Source organism: Suillus discolor (genome assembly GCF_016758755.1).
Source record: "Suillus discolor strain FC423 chromosome Unknown F5147scaffold_36, whole genome shotgun sequence".
NCBI lineage: Eukaryota > Fungi > Basidiomycota > Agaricomycetes > Boletales > Suillaceae > Suillus > Suillus discolor.
Window position 1 is genome coordinate 169,686 of NW_024541283.1, and position 19,313 is coordinate 188,998.

Sequence of the window (19,313 nt, forward strand, 5' to 3'; positions counted from 1 at the left end):
CTTAACTAAGTGGCTCGCGCTTTTTTGCTCAAATGACTTAATGCTTCTTTTCGTGTAATTAAGTGACAAATTAAGTTAGAAAAGTAAACTGTGGTTTTCCTGATGTACCCACAGGTAAACCCCACACGGTGCGGGTATGGGTCTGAACTTGTCATACCCGGCAAAAACCCGTACCCACGCTGATGGGTACGGGTTTTTGCCAGGTACAGGTGTGGGTATGGGCTCTGGTACCTGGGGGTTTACCTGTGCGGATCCCTAATATCAATGATTCACAGTGGCACCCATTAATAACACATTCAATACTATTATATCCGTGTCAGTACTGTTTTCTGGGTCAAATGGAATAATTTCCAAGTGCATATATTCAACAAAAACCTATTGATACACCAACAATTTTCTTAACCTCTATCTTTTGCATCTCAAAAAGTGCCATTTTTTTCAAAGTACCTCGAAACTCAGCAAGAAAATCATGTGCCTCTGATCCATTTGTCCCATGTCTTCACGTATTGGCTTGATTCTTGTCAATTTTAACTGGACTTCGGACCTCATCTGCGTGTAATGCCATGTTTTCCACTGCCCACACGTAATAATAAGTACAATACAATACTACAACAAGACTCTGTAGCGAAATGTGCAGCAATCATTGCGACTGCTCGGCATAAACCTGCGAAAGATTAATGAGTAAAATTATTTACGTGTTTAGTTACCCAACCAACCTTGATAGTCTTGTCAGCTCCACCAGTGATGAGCCGTGTTCCGGTCATATCGAAGGTCGAACAAAAGACGCCGGCTTCCGCCTCGAGGGAGCCGGGTTGAGGTACGTCATCAAGATTTTGGAATGGAGTCCCCGTATTGTAATCCCAGAACGTGAGTGTGCCATTGTCACCTAAGCATTACAACAGCGATTAATTCAAATTTGAGGAAAGCCGATGGGAAATGGTAACCTACCACCAGAGAAAAATACGCCTTCTGCGTTGACAGAAAGCGTATTTATGATAGCGTTATGACCGGGGAAATTGTGTACAAATGCACCCTCTGGACATTTCCATTTTTTTATGTTATTACCGCCTGCAGAACCTGATGCAAAGGAATATTCTGTTGGGTGAATTGCCAGGGCCCTTACAGATTTTTTGTGATGAGTGAGGGTGACCATCGTCTTTCCAGCTGCTAGGTCCCACAGTCTTAACCAGGTAGTATCAGTCAGTGTGTTAAATCGCGAAAAAATTCGACGTACCTAACCGTCGAGTCCATACTTCCAGTGATGACTTGTGGATCAGATTCTTGGCATTTGACGTCAGCTACTGTTGCGGAATGCCCAGCGAGAACATGAATCTGGGCCTTTGTGCGCATATCCCAGACACGAGCTGAGGCATCGCGACCGGATGTGACCAAAACATCCAACGTCGGGTGTAAACTCAACGAGTAAACGCCTGAAAGATGACCATGATAATGCCGGATGACTTTATTGGCTTCGAGATCCCAACACTTGACCATCTAAAGGGAGCAATGATCAACGAGACGCAGTTGACGGGTAATAGAATGACTCACCTTGTCCTCACCACACGAAAACAAGTACGGGTGTCTCGGTGAAACGGCCAGCCCTCGGACAGTGGAAATATGACCGGTCAGGGAAAGCTTCAACTCCCCTGAAGCCAAGTCCCAAATTTTGATAACTCTATCTCCAGCACCAGTAGCAAACCATTTATTCCCTGGCTCGACCGCCACACTACGAACCCAACCCAGATGACCGGATATGACGCGAGACAGCTTCCATGGAGCATGGTATGTTGGCTTGATGGTACGAGTTGTTTTGTGTAGGGTCAAAGCCTCGGAGAGCTTATCAGATGTAGAGAACGTGGACGGTTGCACTTTAGGTGTGTTGTCTATTGCGGCAATGAGTGCCATAGACTTTGTCTGCTCCTTTGGCCGAGCAGGTCCAATAGGGCCTTGTTGGGCAAGTAATGCAGGAGGGAGCTCTTTGAAATCACGGTATTCATCGTTAATTTTCACCGACAGACGTATTCGCGCACTAAAAATTTCTTCAGCAAATGTGCTCGGTGTCCCAGAACTTGTTACACACCTCTTCTCATCTTCCTTCATCCCGTCATTTGGACATGATGCAAATATGTCTCTTGTGCGCTTTGCACTCCTCCTCAGTAAAGGATCCAGCGGCGGAAGAGCATGTGTTGTACTCATTGATAATACTGGATTGTCAGCAGTCCGACGGTCAATGTCAATGGCAGTGGCAGGGTGACTGGTTTGATTATCATTGTTTGTTTATTTACGAGAAAGGCAATCAAAGGCGCGGTTGCTTATCTGAAGCAAAGAGCTTTCATGCTTCAAGACCATTCCGTGGTCATAGTTTAGGTGGTTTAAAGAGGATTGAATAGCGCTTGAAGTAACATAGTGGTAGACATTAGACGCCATTTCGTCAGTCATGTCTGAAACAGCAGCAGCCGAGCTTAAGAAGCTCGTGAAACAGCTCCAAAATACTTCCACAGAGGTGTGTACAAATTTTCTAGGTCAATCCTTTTAGTTTGGTTTGCTGACGACCCTCGTGTAGGAAAAGGTATCGATTCTGCAAATCTTGAAGAAAGACTTCCAAGTAAATGAAGCGATCTTAAGGGTAGGTATCCGTGCTCGGATTTTGCCTTGTATTTTGACTCACTGGTGTGAATTCATAGGAAAGCAAAGCAGGGCTTGCTGTCGGAAAATTGCGGACCCATGAGGCAAAAGAGGTCTCCGAACTCGCCAGAGAGATCGTAAAGAAGTGGAAAAACGAGGTTGAGCGCGCTAAAGGAGGTTCAGGCTCAAAGGCGGGGACACCTGCGAACGGCAAGGCAGCACCAAGTGAGTCTGATCCACATATGCTGCTAGATCCTTATAATGACTATGGCTATCAACTCTATCCTCTCACAAAGCTCGCAAGGGATCTGCTTCGGTCACACCCTCTAACGCCGCTACTCCCGCCCCAGTGAACGGGAAGTTAGAACCTCGTACTGCGAAAGGAGATGGTGCAAAGGCATCCGGCACGGGGGACAGCACGCGGGATAAGTGCATGGAACTCATTTATGATGGCCTTGCTTGTGACTCTGGCGCTCGTGAGTTGATCCCAGACTTCAACTTCGATATCTGACACTCATTAACCCTGAAAACAGCCAGTGATCTAATCATGAGTCGAGCAAAAGCTGTGGAGGCCGCTATTTTTGCACAGTTTGGTAGTGCTAGCGCTGCATACAAGGGCAAAATCCGTTCTTCGTACGTCAACCTCAAGGACAAGGGCAATCCAAGTCTACGAGAGAACATTGTCAGCGGTGATCTTTCGGCGGAGAGGTTCAGCAAAATGACAAGCGAGGTACGTCAGGAATCATGAGATCTATTTTTAATGCTGATTTGTTCAGGAAATGTCTTCGGAGGAACGACGGGCGGCAGACCAAAAAATAAAGGAGGAGAACTTTTTCAAGTCCTTGGGAGCTGGCGAACAAGAAGCCGAAACGGAAGGCTTCCAGTGCGGAAGATGCAAGCAAGTAAGATGCTTTCATTGAATTTGGTGGCTTGGTGCTCATCGTTCGTAGCGCAAGTGTCGCTACCGCCAGGCGCAGACCAGAAGCGCCGACGAGCCAATGACAGTGAGTAAATATCTAATGGAAATCAGACTAAAGTTTACGTCTGTGTCTTTCTAGACTTTCGTGACGTACGTGACCTTTACCTGTTGTACAAGACAGACATACTCACCTTTCGTCTCATCTTCAGATGCGTCAACTGTGGCAACAAGTAAGTAAACTATTGTCAAGGAAACTCGTATCTCATTTATCACTTGTAGATGGAAGTTCTCGTAAATATTTGCATCGTCTAGGAGTGCTTTATAGTCGGCAAGATCATTTTTCTACTGTAGTTTTTTTATTGTCCAATTGTCGGGACATCGTTCTGTTCGCCGTAGACGGCCCTGTCGTAATGATGTATACCTGCAATCTATCTTGAAAAAATACCCCTTTGTTTCTCACAACTCGTATTTCGCACATATCGAGATAAAGGGACATCACAACGGGTTGATGCCATTGTGTTAGTCCAAGGACGGCGCATACATCTCCGGGTCAAAAGTTTGACGTGATTTAAAATTGGAAACTTAGAATGATGAGCGATTGCCGTCCCACGTGAGGGTGGGAAAACGAGTGGCTTCTGAAATGCACGCGTTTGTACGCGTTAACTGCCGAGGCCACCAAGCTAGTTTCGTTTTATACCAGAACACCATTAATTCCTTGTACCACTGCTTTCAGCCGACTGTGTGTACAGATATGTCCGAAGATACTGAGGACGTCAAACCGAAATTGAGCTTGGTCATTAACTATGAGGGTACCCGTCAGTCTTCTTTACTGCTATTCCGACGCGTTCAACAAGTATTGACAACCCGTGGCCAGAAATCACTGTGAAGGTGAAGCACAACATGACATTTAAGAAGATATTCGATGCAGCAGAGGTGAGAACATAGTCGTTGCATCAAATCTTGCATTCTCATCAATCGGCATGACGTGCACCAGAAACGGTTTGGAAAAGAACCAGGTGAGTGGCAACTGCTTTCAGAAAGGCGAAGAAGTTCTGTACTCATGTTCAACCCTTCAGGGACGTTTAAATTCATTTACGATGGCAGAAGATTGCGAGCTGAAAACACGCCTATGGATGTGAGTGCTCTACTGATGCTCAGAGAACGACCGACGCTCGTATGCTGACGCCTCATCAGATGGAAATGGAAGATGGTGATCTCATTGACGCTCACTTAGAGCAGGTATGTCGTATGATTCTGTTGTTATCTCGATCCTAATACCGCAGTGCTCTCTAGCTGGGTGGTGGCACAATTATATGTTAGCTGTTGTACATCCACAGGCTTCCGTAGGTCATGCAATCGGATGTATTCTCTCTACTGTATCACGTCTCACCACTCAATCCGTTCCAATTTACTTGTCACCAAAATGATGGGGCCTCGACTCGAAAGCTACCGCTCCTTACTTGAGGAGATCTCTGTTCCACCATATGCAGGGGTGAACATCCTCTCTACTCGGGTGCCTCACTTCTACATTCTTTAATTCTTGTCAGGCTCTTCAACGACAAGCTCAAGGGATCATATGCCAGCCATTGAGGGCGGCATCTTGTCAAGGTTAGGGGTACGCTGGCAAGTCGCCAGCATCTCACTGGTAGGCCACCTTAACTCACTCAGATGGTAACAATTCCTAGTGTAGTTATCCCAATCTAAACTCGATCCAATGAGTCACCCACAAAGTATGGAGATCACCGTCTTTCGCAGCGCTACTCAGCGTTGTGAATGCGTTGATTACGGACAACGACGCCACGGAAAGACACTCAGCTCTACGATCCAGCGCTTCCAGGTAGCAAGTTGGGACCACAGAATGATCAAGCACCTTCAGTTAACGTGAGATCTACTTGGAGCGATTATGTTCATACCGGTTTATATCGTATAATTATTTGTCACAAGTACCGTAGCTTTTCCCAAGGCTAGGAACCTCTGTGTAATATTCCGACTATAACTGACAACCCGAATGAATACACGAGAGACGGTACATGAGGATTAAGATATTGAATTCTGAAATTCTATGTGCCCATGTATTTGATCAGGGGCATCGACGCAAATGGCAATCACGTGTGGTAGTGGTCTGCACCTTGACTGACGCAACATGACTGTTACGGTAATGTCGGCCACGTACAAACAAAGGCTGAGAGGATGGCTCAGTTATGCATTTGCTAGGTGTGTAGTACTCGTACTCTTCTCCCCAACAAGCTCTCAAGTCATAGCAAGTGAGGCTTTTGTGGTGGTTTCCCTCACACTCTTCCTACCAATATGTTTAGAGCAATTTGCCCGTGACAATGGGTTCTTGCAACCAGAGAAGACTGAATCATGTTCTTCACTTTCGGGTTCTGTGCCTGCAAACGTGGACGGCAGATGCGCAGTAAAAATTGGTTGGTTGTGGATAGATACCGCTAGTTTCAGGTGCGTCCAATCTATTCTGGCTAGCGCTGGTGCGGACGTCGTAACATACTCAGTCTCTATGTCTATTCGATGTCTGTCGCTTTGCAAGCACTCACGGTGATCTCAATGGGGAGCATAGCCGACCGTTGTATGTTCCATGGTTTCGTTCTGGAACTAGTCTTCATTACTGGTGGCAGCGTCATACAGAAAGCCCCTTCTCCTCACTTTCGCTGCAATAGGTGCCTTCTCCGCGAGCCTTTTTCTCCTTCTATCGTCGACATCTCCATTGTGGATGGTCTCTGCGCTGCTTACAATTTCGGCTAATGTTGGCTTTGGTGCCTCCGTAGTCGCTATGAACGCGTATCTGCCGTCATTGGCGAAAGATTCCCCAGAAGTAGTTCAAGCTTACTCCGAAGTGACAAGGTCATTCGAAAACCGGGATGAGAATTCCGCTCTTACTGCAAGTGTTGATCTTGAATTAGAGCGCTCCTTTGAAGAAGCGTCAGATCCTCTTCTTGGTCATCCAATCCATCCGGACACTTCTCAATTAACTTACACTGCCGCATTGTCGAGAGCCACCTCGCGAATATCATCCTTAGGAATTGCTTCAGGTTATGGTGCAGGAATCATTCTTCTCTTGGTTGCACTCATACCTGTCACTCGCCTGCAAGGTTCCACTTTCTCACTACGTCTCGCCATCGGTCTCAGCGGCATATGGTGGGCATTGTTCTCTATACCTGCTGCTGTCTGGCTCCCAAACGCAAGCAATATCGATGAACCAGAATCCGGTTCTATCAAGGCAGATGACGATTGGACCTTCAGTTCGGAGATTGCGGTTGCATGGAAACGATTGGGAGTTATGCTTCGCTGGCGGGAAATAAAGCGTCTTCGAAATACCTTCAGATACCTCGCTGCTTGGTTCCTTCTCTCCGATGGTCTGTCTGTTATTCCACCAATCAATTACTCTTAATTTGACTTCTCAACAGGTTTCACTACTATAACATCGACCGCGATCCTGTTTGGAAAAACGACTCTGCACATGCAAGCTTCGTCTCTCGTCCTCATTGGCGCTATCACACCACTCTCAGGAATCATTGGCTCTCTAGTATCCCCCATCCTCCAACGTAAATTCATGTGGTCAAATCTTCACGTCCTAGTCCTTCTCGTGATGATGGTCTCGCTGATTCCGGCATACGGGTGCTTGGGATTCCTGCCCGTCTTCAAGGGAACTGCACATTTTGGTGGACTGACAACACAGGGAGAAATGTTTGGTCTCGCAGTGTACTTTGGTTTGTGCCCTTCTCCTCGATCGCGAGCATTGACTGACTAGTATCGTTATCACAGGTTTTGCGTACGGTGCGTTTCAGAGCTATGCTAGAGCTTTGTATGCGGAGTTATTACCTCCTGGGGAAGAAGCTCGATGGTATGTGTCTTTCGCATAGGTGTGGCACGTAGAATATTGACGCACTGCTCCAGGTATGGTCTTTTCTCGATAACAGACAAGGTAGGCAGATAGCCTCAAATCTGTTTTGCACTGACTACATTTTTGTCTACAGTCAAGTTCTTTCGTTGGCCCGCTCATCGTTGGCCTGATAGCGGATAGCACCGGGAACATTCGCTACGCATTCTTTTTCCTCGTATTCATGGTGTGGGCAGCAGTGCCTGTACTCCTCAGCGTTGATGTTGACAAGGGAAGGCAGGATGCAAAGGATTATGTTTCGTGACGAATCGTAGTTGGAGAATGATACTATCCGTATTCAATAATATTCCCTCGGTGTGCATGGTGCGTAGGATGAAATATACAATTTTATGAGATGCATGTACTATACGTGCTGAATCGAATGGAAGCAAATCATTTACAGCTCCTTCTTCGCTGCACGATCCCTCTTAGACTGGAATGCCTGAAGGGCCTTCAGTCGCTCTGTCAGTGTGGGGTGTGAGTGGTGATAAGCCGAGTATCTGTATTAACGACACATCAGCACTTCGATTCCAAAATATCATAACTCAACTCACAGCCAATCAACCCATACGGTACTCAGATTCTTGATATGGAGCGTGATCAACGCCCGTGAAAGCCTCTCACCCATATCCTTCATCTCTGGGGCCGACAATCGATCCTGGATTTCACACGCAAAACGGTCCGCTTCCCACTCAAACTGGCGCGAAAGGGAATTCAGCGCAATGCCAATAACCGCTTCCAGGGGGCTAAGAATCATCTATGTTCAGCGTCAGCGTCATATGCAAGAGAAGACTACATAATGACGCACCTGGAATAGCAAGAATGCAACAATGGTTGGTGGGCGGGCAGAGATAGCTGCGGAAAAGTCGAATGCCCGCAAGAATTGAGGTGCGTGTAGGAAGGCAGGAAACATGGCGAGGATGGTGAAGATATGGACTTGAGATACACAGAGCAACTTCGTTGGGTGCATGTGATACCAGTGACCGAGTTCATGCGCTGATTCAAGAAGTTCAATCGACAGGCCAGAAAAGAAAACGCGTGCATACCTAAAACTGCCTCGACTTCCTCAGGCTTACTTTCTTTGATCAGGGTGTCGAAGATGACGATGTGTTTGCTCTGAATGATGATGAGCAGGGATGGTCACAGCAGGTGATGTATACTAACCCAGGGCAATCCGAAGAAGTAAGCATTGCTATGGGAGCTACGCTTGGAACCGTCAATCTCATACAGATGCTTCAAGGGGAACTTGAGCTTCGTCGCGAGCGATTCGGTCCTTGTGCGTAGCTCGCCCTCCTGGAGGGGCGAAAGCTTGTTGAAGAGTGGTTGAATCACAGTTGGATATATGATAACCATTATGATCTGGAAAGCCAGACTGGAGAAGGCATATCAGCACAGCCCTACTTGCATAAAGGAAAGAACCGAACAGAAAAGCCATAAGCCATGGGACGAAGCGGTCTCCAGCCCACCCAAAAACGTAAAGGAAAGCGGCGAGAAACGGCATGCCAATGACAAAGCCAATCGCCCAGCTTTTCAAGAGGTCCGTGACGAATAATGCGGGTGTAGTCTTGTTAAAGCCGTGCTTCTCTTCCAAAACAAATGTTTGGTAAGCAGAGAGAGGTATTGAAGGTATGGATGAGATAACAAAAAGCACGATAGCAAACGCAAGGGATTGCGTTATCTATCATATTCAGTCAGTTTTGAGGTTTATATTGATTGTAGGGAGCCACTGAACCTCATACTCGCTGCTATATCCGAAGTAACCTATCAGCCCCCCAGCCATGTCCCATGCAAACGCATATAATCCATAATGAAGCATGGCAGAATCAAGAGCTTGTTTGAATAGTCCAGTGATCAGGGAGAATTTTGCCTTGTCCTTGCCGTAATTCTGGGACTTTGTAAAAGCCTCAGCATCGAAGTGGTCTACTAAAACCTCTGGAGGAGAAGTTTTCGAGTACAGAGGATACTGGCGAAGCCTGTGAGCGGAAAAAAAGTTAGTTAGGAAAGAGAATCCAACAGAGCAGTACACTGACAGAAGGTAAGACTCGAACAACGTAACACTCCATGAGAAAACTTGAACATAAAACTTCCAGTCAATTGGGTCGGTTGCAACAAAAGACAACTTTTGCTGGAGTGCTGCAAGCTGAGAGTGCAGCAGGTCCATGATGTGACTAGTCCTGGGGCGTTGGCAAGGGGTTACGAAGAATCGTCTACTAGTAGAATATTCGGTTTTATCTTGTCACATGACACGTCTTCATTCATGACCACGTGGCGGCAGACGTGTACTTGGTGAGTAGCCGAGTACTAGTCCCGAGGGCTGGCGCAGAACGTTCCTTCAGGGGAATACATTCTTGTTTGATGGGTCGCACAAGTAATTAAGTCGAATGAGACTAATACTATCCAGATAATATTACATGCGCGTGGATATGATCATCTTAATGGTTGTGGTTTACAGCGAGTTCAGTAAGACAGACTTCTCGAAGTCCTCGCGGTTGTTCTTGATATTTTCCAGCCCACCCTTGATCACCTCCATGCGGTGAGCCTCAGGATCATAATGATCGCTGGGTTCCATTCCAGTTTGTGGAATCCACCCTGTAGGAACGCGCTTGAAGGCAAAGTCGCTAATGACCTCTTCTGCAGTCGATCTGGCAGAATCGATGGCTCCGGTAATCCACGTATGATGACGGCTCAAATGCTCTCCGGCGAAGTAAATGTTACCTTCCTTACGACGAGCAATGTCAAAATACTCTGACAATTGCCCGGGAAGGAACATAGCATCGCCGGTAGGGTTGTGCTCGGACCATGCTAAATCCTCTGCCGCGATGAATTGGTTGTAGATGTCAACGCTCGGGAAAACCTTTGAAAGGTGACATAGAGAGTTCTTTAGACGTTCGCTGAAAGGAATGGAGGACCACACAGACGCGTCCGTGTTCCAGGAATACAGAAGCAGGACGCCAGGTCCCTTAGAACCGATGCCATTGGATGGATATACAATCCACCGAATCGGCAGATCAGTCGTTGATTGTCCTCCTAGAGAAGGGGGTTGCACATGCTCCCAGAATCGAGTCTTGAAGCGCAGACCGATCTTATACAACGCCTCGTAGAACATAGCGCGGATAGCTTGCTCCTTTCTGTAATCCCAGCGAGGACGCTCTGGAATCATCCTCAACGCACTAGGCGGAATGGCAAGAATCACCTTGTCAAAGGTTTTTTCTACCCGGCCCCTAGGCGTATCTGCGCAGATAGTGACACCATCACCGGTCTGCTCGATCTTCTGCACTCGCGCACCAAATGTGATATTGTCCATGCCAACCACCTCGGCAAGTGCCTGAGGAAGTCTGTCCATCCCCTCTTCCAGTGTGAACCACTGTTTAGTGTCGAAGTCGAGGTTCTGCATGATGAGCTCAGAGAAGCTCAGCGCGAACTGGTTGGTCTGAGAGCACATAGTCTCGGTGAAATCAATGACTGATTGCGGCCATCCAAGAGATTCCAGGTAGGAACGGAATGGGACTTTGTCAAAACGCATGAGGAGCTTCCAGCCCTCGTCGAAGTCTCTCTCCAAGAAATTAATGAAATCCTGTATAGCGCTCAGTAGCAAGGCATCTGCAGTCTTGCTATCATATGGTGCTGTGAGGTCGAATCCTAGCGCCTTCGCAGTGTTATCATCACCTCCGTTCTTCAAAATACCGTTTATGAAGATGCGATTGCCGGGGGTGGTGAGATGATAAGGTATAAGATTGAGGTCGGCGTGATGGGTGTCTTTGAGAAGTTTAATTAAGTCGAAGGTTGGTTGATGCATCTGGGTACTTGGAATACGCATGGCACCAGCCTCAAAGTATTGGTCCTTCTCGGATGTAAAGCGGTAGGTTTTAACACGACCACCCACTCTCCCATCCAGTTCGTACAGAGAGACTACGATGCCGGGATTGTTCGACAATTTCAACCGATATGCAGCATACAAGCCAGCCATGCCAGCTCCCACAATGCCAACATGCTTTAATTTCCTTCGGGGTAACCACGATAAGTTCGCATCCCGGTAAAAAAAGACATGCATACCTCGGTCGTGCTAGAGAAGGGGACTGGGACATGATTGATATTGATGTAATGACACTATGGAGCCGTCATCAGAAAACAGGCACTACTTAGTAAAGATTGGGAAAACTTACAATAAGGTCGGTCGGTGGGGACTTGGTTTAGAACAAATGAGCAGGACATGCAAGCATTTTATACCCAGGCGGAAGGAGCTTACTGCGGTTTCCCTGCCCAGGGCAATCTGGGCTGACAGTTGCGCCCTAGTCAAACTTCCGAAGTCGAGCGGCGACTAGATATGATTCTAAGAATGCCGAGATGTCCTAGGAAATGTTGATTTTGGTATCTGCATCGTAACCAAAAGTCCAGTGGAATGTTTGACTAGTGCAGGAAACCTGTAGAAGTCCACTGGGTGCAGGTGAATGGTTGGATTCGAAGGGGCCCATCATAAATGAGAGTACTGAAAGTGGGCTCAGGTTATTGATTTCTGTTAGAGCATTTCAAGAGCGCCTCGCCCATTGTCAAGAAACGGCATTTTCCTTTGCACTATTTCAAAAATAGCACGATTTGCATTTCAGATTCAGGGAACATTGTATCCGAGAAACAACACAAGAGTCACCGTACAGTCATCAGGAATCTGAGGAATTTGCCTCATTTTCGTTAGTACTCAAAGTTTGTCCTTGTCGTGCACGGCGTTGTGCAGCCCACTCCCTAGCCCTAGCGCGCCGAGCTTCCTGATCAACTTCCTCCAACCGTACATTAAGGGTCTGAGGCGAATCCAGGGTCGCGGCAGAACTCTCACTAAGCTTTAATGGGGATGTTCCCTCACTCTCAGACTCTTCTTCACTACCTTCATCATCACTATCTCCATACGCAGCGAGTCCTCCCAGACCTACGTTCCCTGAAGCTCGCAGCGATTGAGCTGATCGGTCGACTTTTTCTTGTCTGAGCCTCTCCTTGGTCGTGCGCCATGCTCGTGACCACCGTCCCCTTAAAAATGCAAATCTCTTATCCGCACCGTGGTTTGCAAGAATGCGCATCTCCAGTTGTGCAGGATTAGGAGACGATAGAAGGTGTAGCGCTGTTCTTTTCATAAGCGCTGACTGGACATCATCAGGCTAGCACAGAAATTGTCGTCGTCTAATGTCACCCTTACGACAAGTACTAGTGAACGACCTCTTACCTCCTCATCACTACCTCCCCAAAGATCCAACTGTTCGTTTTCATCGGTCTCGGCAAGAGCTTTCAGACGGTCCTCTCTGTTTTGGTCAATGAGACGCCTACGTTTCTCGCGCCGGTAATCTTCAATCTCATATGGTGTGAAGAAAAAGGTATCTTCAGTGTCAGATGGCAAGTCTGACCATCCGGTTGGAGACAGAGACCTTGGCTGAGAGGTACTCAGACTTGTATGCTCTGGGAAGGCATCAAGCAAAAGACGAGCATCATATCTAAGCGGTTTTTGTATCAGACTGAGTGGAACAGAGGATAACGATGGAACCATATCTTCCAATCCGAAGCGGATAGAGCTTAGATCCGACGGATCCACTGAGCACTCAGATAGACATTGCATGCGCAGAGTATATGATTGCCACTTGTATTTTTTTGGGGGCGACTCGCCATAACTTAGCAATAATCGTACTACTAGGGAGACCCACCTGTCCACCCAAGTAACCTTGTCGTCCGACGCTTCGGGGAAAGAAGAATCTGAGTTGAGAAGTTGAAAATTTCTTGTGCTAGCACCCCATTGTATGAGAGCATTACCGATTTGAGGATCACTTGCATGAACACCCAAAGTTGGAAGATGCGGCGCCTCAAGAGAAAGTGCTGTTGAAAGAGACTGTGGGCCGCGGATGATAGTAGCCTCGTATGCTTGAATAGACAAAATGAAAGGATCTGGTGTAACTGTCGTCGCCGGAGCTACGAGGTTGGCCGGCGGTGCAACCTTGCGGTACTTGCGTTTATGGGACATCCCAAGCACCTCCAGTATGTTGAGCTGGAGGATTGAATTGAGCTCTCAAGGGTAAAGTGGGAGCCACAAATCAAGTAGTACGCGGCGTGAGAACCAGAAAATGAAAACAGCGCTATTTCCAATACTACTACATTCATCTGACGGTCGTGTCAAATTTCAAAGGGGCCATACAAATCGATGGATGAAAACTTAGTGACACAGTCTCCTGCTAGCAGATGTGATTCCTCCTTTCAAATATTTTTTTTCATTTTATCTTTTGACGGTCGGAGTATGCGTTCAGTAGACCACACTTTCCGCAGGTGGCTGACCCGCTGTTCCCGGCTTCCCATGCATAAGGGACACCATCCAGTCGCGACGAACTGATCTCTTTACTGCCGGTTTAGGGACTCAGACTCCTAAATATGGTGAGTCGCATGCGCTACATCCTCATTTTTAACTTCTCCCCCTCCTTCAGATACCTTTTCAGTGATACATCCACCGTTCGGACGTCTAGGCATACTAATTAGGGCATTGGTGTAGAACCTGCCCAGAAGCGCGAGTTCTACTTGTTGACCTGATGTATTCGGATGCTAAGAAGTTAGAGCGAGTCCCGCATGGGAGGATCTCGGTGCCTCGATCGAGGCCAGCCGCCCGTCATGAGCATACTCACCTTTTTCACTTCCAGGAGATGTCTACCTGTTCAGTATCATGTAAGTAATCGTTCATTCTGCGTCATGCCCTTGCGGTACCTCATGTCCCTTCAGGTGGCTCTGGCAAGCTCTCAGGGTTCTATTCTGACTATTTGGCTCTCTGACCTTACAGGAACCACATATGTTATCCTCATCGTCAGAGGCTGCTGACCCACTATTTCCGTCACACTCATGAGATAACTAATCACGCGCACTAGGGGTATCTCGAGGTTTTGATTCTGGTTGGGACTTTTACATCTATATCTGCAAGTATAAATTGCGGCGGATTTTGTTGGACAGGTAGCCGCTTCGTTACACAAGTAAAAATACTCGTTCACCTTTCATATCTCGGACCTCATAATGCATCTCTCCCTTACCCTGACGACTGCGATGGCAGCATTCGCATGCTTCGGAGAGGTCGCCTCCGTGCCCCTGGAGGAGACGCTGAGAAGCCTGACTCCGAAAGCAAGGAATGTTTTGAAGCGTGCTACCCCAGTAGCCCCCTATTTCGTTTTATACAGTGATGCGTACGTTTCCACTGAACCAACGGTGTCAGAAATTTCGGTAAGCTTTCCCTTCCTCTACTGGCGATCGATACACTAATCGTGAACTGGTACAAACATCAGGGCTTCAATGTGTTTGCATTGTCTTTCCTCTTGGCAGATGGTGCAGCAGATCAAGCTCAGGAATGGGAAGAGCTCACAGCAGCTCAACGTTCTTCGATTCTCTCTGAGTACGATGCCGCAGGTATCTCACTCATCGTGTCCTTTTTTGGGTCCACTGAGACCCCCACTTCATCGGGATACGACCCCATCAATACTGCAAATACCATGGCAGCTTGGGTTATCGAATATGGCCTCCAGGGTGTAGACATCGACTATGAAGTATGTTGCATGATGTCTGATAATGTTTGACGACAACTGATTTTCTCTAGGATTTCGCTGCATTCAACGCTGGTACTGGCGCTGCTGAGCAGTGGCTCGGCAACTTCACCACCCAGCTCCGCACCCAACTTCCGCAGGGCCAATATATATTGACTCATGCTCGTGAGTGAGATATTCAGAAAATATCATTATCAAACTAAACTTATTCGCATAGCTGTTGCACCTTGGTGAATATATAGTGGCGAATTTGATCCCTACTGACTGAAACCAAAAGGTTTACTCCTGATAGATGGGGTGGAGGAGGATACCTCTGGGTAAACTCTGTGGTCGGCGATATGATTGATTGGTACAATGTGCAGGTGCGGACGACGTCCTATCATTTTTGATTTCTTGTTCTAATTTTCTGTCATCGCAGTTTTACAACCGTGAGTCTCTTTGAAGCTTTCTCTTTGTCTCTAGTAACAACAAACAGAGGGCACGACGGAGTACACAACTTGCGATGGCCTCCTGTACAACTCCTCAACTGCTTGGCCACAATCTGCACTCTTCCAAATCGCTGATAGTGGTGTTCCTCTGGACAAGCTTGTGATCGGCAAGCCTGCTACTGCAGCACAAGCCACCAACGGGTACATCGACCCATCTCTCTTAGCATCTTGTGTTTCCTCAGCCTATGCCGATGGATGGGGTAAGTCTGTCCCATTTAGCTAGTTTTCTCTCTCTGATCATCATGGGGAATTCTAGATGGCGGTGTCATGGTTTGGGAGGTACGTGAGAATCCAAGCGATTCGCAAAGTTTCTGACCATGCAGATATTAGTATCCTTACGCTGAATCTTCATGGATCGCGACTGTGCGCGGGGACACCTGGCCAATGCCATCCACCACTGCGACACCAACAAGTACTGGTACCACACCGACGAGTACTGGTACCACAACGGCGACACCGATACCGACAGGCACCGGTAATTGCGCAGGTGTTGCTGCATGGACTGCTGCTGTGGCCGTGAGTAGATCTCTATTTTTTTCCATCCATTCAGTACTGAACCTTTACAGTATACCGGAGGTTCTGAAGTAACCTACGGGTGCGTATATTTTAAATTGCTCTCCTCCATCTACTAACCCAAAATCTAGTGGGTACCTGTGGACTGCAAGCTGGTGGACGGAGGATGACACCCCTGGAGGTAATCTGAACTTAACCCTTCCAGAAAAAAACTTGACAGCCCCACAACAGGTACCGCGGATGTCTGGGTCAACGACGGAGCTTGCACCTCTACAAGCAGTAGTACACTGACGAGCGCCAGTACTACACCGACGAGTACTAGCACCACACTGACGAGCACCAGTACCACACCAACGAGCACTAGTACCACAACGACAAGCACTAGCACGACGACGACATCGACAGGCACTGGTACTTGTGCAGGTGTTGCTGCATGGACCACTGGTGTGGCCGTTAGTATATTTCTTTTTTTCTTCCGCTCAAGACTGAACATCTATACAGTACACTGGAGGTTCTGAAGTGACCTACGGGTGCGTACTTTCTGATTTGCTCTTGTCCATCTACTAACGCATAACTTAGTGGGTACCTGTGGACCGCGAGCTACTGGTCGGAGAGTGACACCCCTGGAGGTGATTTGAACTCATTTTTTCTAGAAAAAAAATTAACAGGCCCACAACAGGTACCTCGGGTGTCTGGATTAATGACGGAGCTTGCACCTCCACAGCCACCGCCGCAGCTAAGCGTAGGGCTCTCCCACCCCCCATCGTCACAGCGCCTGCTTTATAAGGGCATCGATGGATGCCACCCCACCCTGCTCGCCTGATGCAGCAGGGGTCCCGCGATATGTGATTTAATAGATAGATATGACGACAGCGATGTATTATCTTGTACTGTTTTTACTTGCAAATTATGACGTAGTTTCTTGCGATACTCGCTATACGTAGGGCTGCACACCGTCGCCGTAATAGACGGTTTGTACGGCGACCGTCGACGGATACGGTTGCCGTACCGGCGGCTCTGCAAAGGGAGGCAGACAGGTACGGTGTACGGCCAAGCCGTACACCGTACAAACCGTCTTCCATACGGCCGTCGACAGTACCTTTACGGCTTATACGGTCGGAACAGGGTGCCGGTTTCCCCGGTAGCTTCTTGCCCTGAACCGCCATGCCCTGCACCACCAACGACAACGACAGCGACGAGTCTGATGGCTTTCTGCATGTGCTTTACACTAATGGAAGCATCACTGTCAGTATGTTTGTTACAATATTTACTGAAACTTTCCTAGTTACTACTTGTTTTTTGTATCCTGAGCTGGCCTTTCTGCCCACAATGTCCTTGCCTGCCAACGAGCCACAATTCCAGACTGTCCTCGGTCGTGGGCACCGTGTCAAAAATACTGCACACCTGACTGAGAGTATCACGGCGGAATTGGAAGGTAGTCAAGATGTTCCTGCTGCGAAGTCTAAGCCACAGAGAAGCAAGGAGTCAAAAACCACCCAGAATCGCTTTGATGGTCTTACCGTTGAGGGTGACTTGGATGATGAAGGGAGTGACTATACTAGTCCTTCAAGCTCGCAGTCAGATACTAGTACGTCAGACTGATCAAGAAAGTCATGTCATCGAAATCACAAATGAAGAGGTAAGTTTAATATGGCTCTAGAACATTATGTGTGCTCAACCTTATGCAAAACAAGATCGCTCACTTGTTACCTTCAAAAACGGTTCCGGAACACCCAAACAGGCGCAACAAGCGCAAGCGCTTGGCCAAAAGGTCGACTCGGACCACTCAGGCACCCACCAACAGTGGGTTTCAGCCGCTATCACTACAGCAGCTATACAAGATAGTCTCATTGAAGAAGATGTCGTACCTGCTGTCCTCACTGCCAAGGTATAGTCATTTGCTGTCCCATAGAGTTCATTACTTACGATATCATCAGGCTGCCAAGCAGAACCTGATATATTATTTCTATGAGGTTGTACAGCTGAATGCTGTGGGTCAGGCTGGTGACACAGGAGACAAACACTATAAGTGTTATTTGGGTAATCGAAAGGTCCTCACCATCACGCGGGCGATGAAAAGCAGTCTGAATGGTAAGTAGTATCATCACTAGCATATGTTTTGGCTAATACAATATAACTATTAGGTTTGATTGGGCATCTTAAGACACATTTTCCACCTATGTATCGGTTATACCTAGTCATGAAGTCTCGTGGGACACCTCCAACTGAAGACGAGCTCAAATTAGCACGAGGTGACAAAGTTCTCGATCCGGATGCAGCAGCAGCATACTTGATGCAACTTGAGCAAGCGTCTGCGAATATTGTTGATGCCTTCAATAAGCAAGTCAACAAAGCGTTCGGAGACTGGAGCCAAGAAAAATTCGAAGACCTGCTTGCAAAATGGCTCGTTGCATGTGATCAACCATTTGAAGAGGTTGAAAAACCAGAGTTCAAAGCATTCGTAGAGTACACTCACTGAGGTTCACTCCATATTCCTGGACGAATGGCAATCAAGCGATGTATCATGAAGATGGGTGATGAGACTATTGAAGGAATCAAAAACATGATTCGGGTAGGTTGAATCATTCAAAAAAGCATTTGCGTTTCTCATATATTAACAGGAACTCGAGGCAAAAGTAAGCCTTTCTCTCGATGCGTGGACCTCAAGCAACCAATTTGCGTTCCTTGCAATTGTCATGCATTATGTGACTCATGACTGGCAGTTGGGTATGTTCGTCCTATTATTTTGTGTACCTAGCGTCTCAATTTCAACCAGAGGAGCTTTTGATCGATTTTCGTGAAATTATTGGTGAACACAGCGGTGTAAATCTTGCTGAAGCTGTTTGGAATACACTTGAACTTTATGGGCTCAAAGATTGGGTACGAAGCAGCATGTTACACAATTTATTCACTCATTCTGATATTGTAGATCATGGGTGTTGTATGTGATAATGCTACAAACAGTGATACCCTGCTTGAATCTCTTGAAAACCGATGTGCTGCCGAAGGAATCGATTTCTCACACAAGAAAGCACGCATCCGTTGCTTACCCCATATTGTACACCTATCAGTGATGCAACTTCTTGAGGGTATCGGTGCTATCAAGCCAGATTCGAGGCGTGGAGAGTCTGCATACCAGGACTCGGTTACTGCTCCCATAGACCGCGAGTATGATGACAACACTGCTCTTCTTGACGAAGCAGAAGAGGACGATGAGCAGTTCAATGCACTGCAGGGGGTTTTGTCAGCTGTTGACAAGGTAAACAATGAGACATTTAAAATCAATGAACACATCGCTAACAAATGAATCCTTTCATCCAACAGCTTCG

The 19,313-nt window shown here is 47.3% G+C and overlaps 8 protein-coding genes across 8 annotated transcripts; 4 read left to right on the forward strand and 4 right to left on the reverse strand.

Moving 5' to 3' along the window:
* Positions 1-490: 490 nt before the first annotated feature.
* F5147DRAFT_614444 (WD40-repeat-containing domain protein) lies at positions 491-2,250 on the reverse strand. The gene is made up of 6 exons (XM_041432502.1): positions 2,081-2,250; positions 1,549-2,029; positions 1,235-1,494; positions 949-1,181; positions 717-886; positions 491-664 (listed from the first exon to the last, which is right to left on the reverse strand). The coding sequence occupies exons 1-6, from the start codon at positions 2,194-2,196 to the stop codon at positions 641-643; spliced, it is 1,284 nt and encodes a 427-aa protein (XP_041291484.1). The 5' UTR covers positions 2,197-2,250; the 3' UTR covers positions 491-640.
* An 83-nt stretch (positions 2,251-2,333) lies between these two features.
* Positions 2,334-4,003, forward strand: F5147DRAFT_701308 (transcription factor S-II, central domain-containing protein). Its single transcript, XM_041437726.1, has 10 exons — positions 2,334-2,503; positions 2,564-2,626; positions 2,685-2,850; positions 2,922-3,101; positions 3,159-3,355; positions 3,402-3,527; positions 3,576-3,629; positions 3,684-3,694; positions 3,754-3,774; positions 3,824-4,003. The coding sequence occupies exons 1-10, from the start codon at positions 2,438-2,440 to the stop codon at positions 3,837-3,839; spliced, it is 900 nt and encodes a 299-aa protein (XP_041291485.1). The 5' UTR covers positions 2,334-2,437; the 3' UTR covers positions 3,840-4,003.
* Positions 4,004-4,295: 292 nt separating this feature from the next.
* On the forward strand, positions 4,296-4,864 carry F5147DRAFT_774989 (ubiquitin-related domain-containing protein; the record flags this gene model as incomplete). Its single annotated transcript, XM_041441653.1, has 6 exons — positions 4,296-4,359; positions 4,419-4,477; positions 4,539-4,560; positions 4,621-4,679; positions 4,739-4,783; positions 4,838-4,864. 6 exons carry the CDS (start codon positions 4,296-4,298, stop codon positions 4,862-4,864), a joined length of 276 nt encoding a protein of 91 aa, XP_041291486.1.
* An 835-nt stretch (positions 4,865-5,699) lies between these two features.
* F5147DRAFT_701312 (autophagy-related protein 22-like protein) lies at positions 5,700-7,761 on the forward strand (the record flags this gene model as incomplete). The annotated part of the gene is made up of 8 exons (XM_041437727.1): positions 5,700-5,758; positions 5,810-6,001; positions 6,055-6,128; positions 6,178-6,915; positions 6,967-7,269; positions 7,325-7,403; positions 7,457-7,484; positions 7,537-7,761. 8 exons carry the CDS (start codon positions 5,703-5,705, stop codon positions 7,702-7,704), a joined length of 1,638 nt encoding a protein of 545 aa, XP_041291487.1. The 3' UTR covers positions 7,705-7,761.
* F5147DRAFT_701315 (peptidase family M48-domain-containing protein) lies at positions 7,762-9,627 on the reverse strand. Its single transcript, XM_041437728.1, has 8 exons — positions 9,470-9,627; positions 9,172-9,412; positions 8,864-9,117; positions 8,604-8,811; positions 8,486-8,555; positions 8,248-8,435; positions 7,994-8,196; positions 7,762-7,939 (listed from the first exon to the last, which is right to left on the reverse strand). Exons 1-8 carry the CDS (start codon positions 9,598-9,600, stop codon positions 7,837-7,839), a joined length of 1,398 nt encoding a protein of 465 aa, XP_041291488.1. The 5' UTR covers positions 9,601-9,627; the 3' UTR covers positions 7,762-7,836.
* Positions 9,628-9,784: 157 nt separating this feature from the next.
* Positions 9,785-11,962, reverse strand: F5147DRAFT_701317 (uncharacterized protein). The gene is made up of 3 exons (XM_041437729.1): positions 11,603-11,962; positions 11,493-11,546; positions 9,785-11,440 (listed from the first exon to the last, which is right to left on the reverse strand). Exons 2-3 carry the CDS (start codon positions 11,522-11,524, stop codon positions 9,886-9,888), a joined length of 1,587 nt encoding a protein of 528 aa, XP_041291489.1. The 5' UTR covers positions 11,525-11,546; positions 11,603-11,962; the 3' UTR covers positions 9,785-9,885.
* A 119-nt stretch (positions 11,963-12,081) lies between these two features.
* F5147DRAFT_701321 (uncharacterized protein) lies at positions 12,082-13,514 on the reverse strand. Its single transcript, XM_041437730.1, has 3 exons — positions 13,121-13,514; positions 12,649-12,913; positions 12,082-12,583 (listed from the first exon to the last, which is right to left on the reverse strand). Exons 1-3 carry the CDS (start codon positions 13,432-13,434, stop codon positions 12,095-12,097), a joined length of 1,068 nt encoding a protein of 355 aa, XP_041291490.1. The 5' UTR covers positions 13,435-13,514; the 3' UTR covers positions 12,082-12,094.
* Positions 13,515-14,422: 908 nt separating this feature from the next.
* Positions 14,423-16,914, forward strand: F5147DRAFT_804854 (glycoside hydrolase family 18 protein). The gene is made up of 12 exons (XM_041443339.1): positions 14,423-14,666; positions 14,729-14,986; positions 15,037-15,148; positions 15,201-15,213; positions 15,261-15,345; positions 15,402-15,411; positions 15,459-15,671; positions 15,728-15,750; positions 15,802-15,987; positions 16,038-16,066; positions 16,116-16,165; positions 16,664-16,914. The coding sequence occupies exons 1-12, from the start codon at positions 14,463-14,465 to the stop codon at positions 16,768-16,770; spliced, it is 1,290 nt and encodes a 429-aa protein (XP_041291491.1). The 5' UTR covers positions 14,423-14,462; the 3' UTR covers positions 16,771-16,914.
* The last annotated feature ends 2,399 nt before the right edge of the window (positions 16,915-19,313 follow it).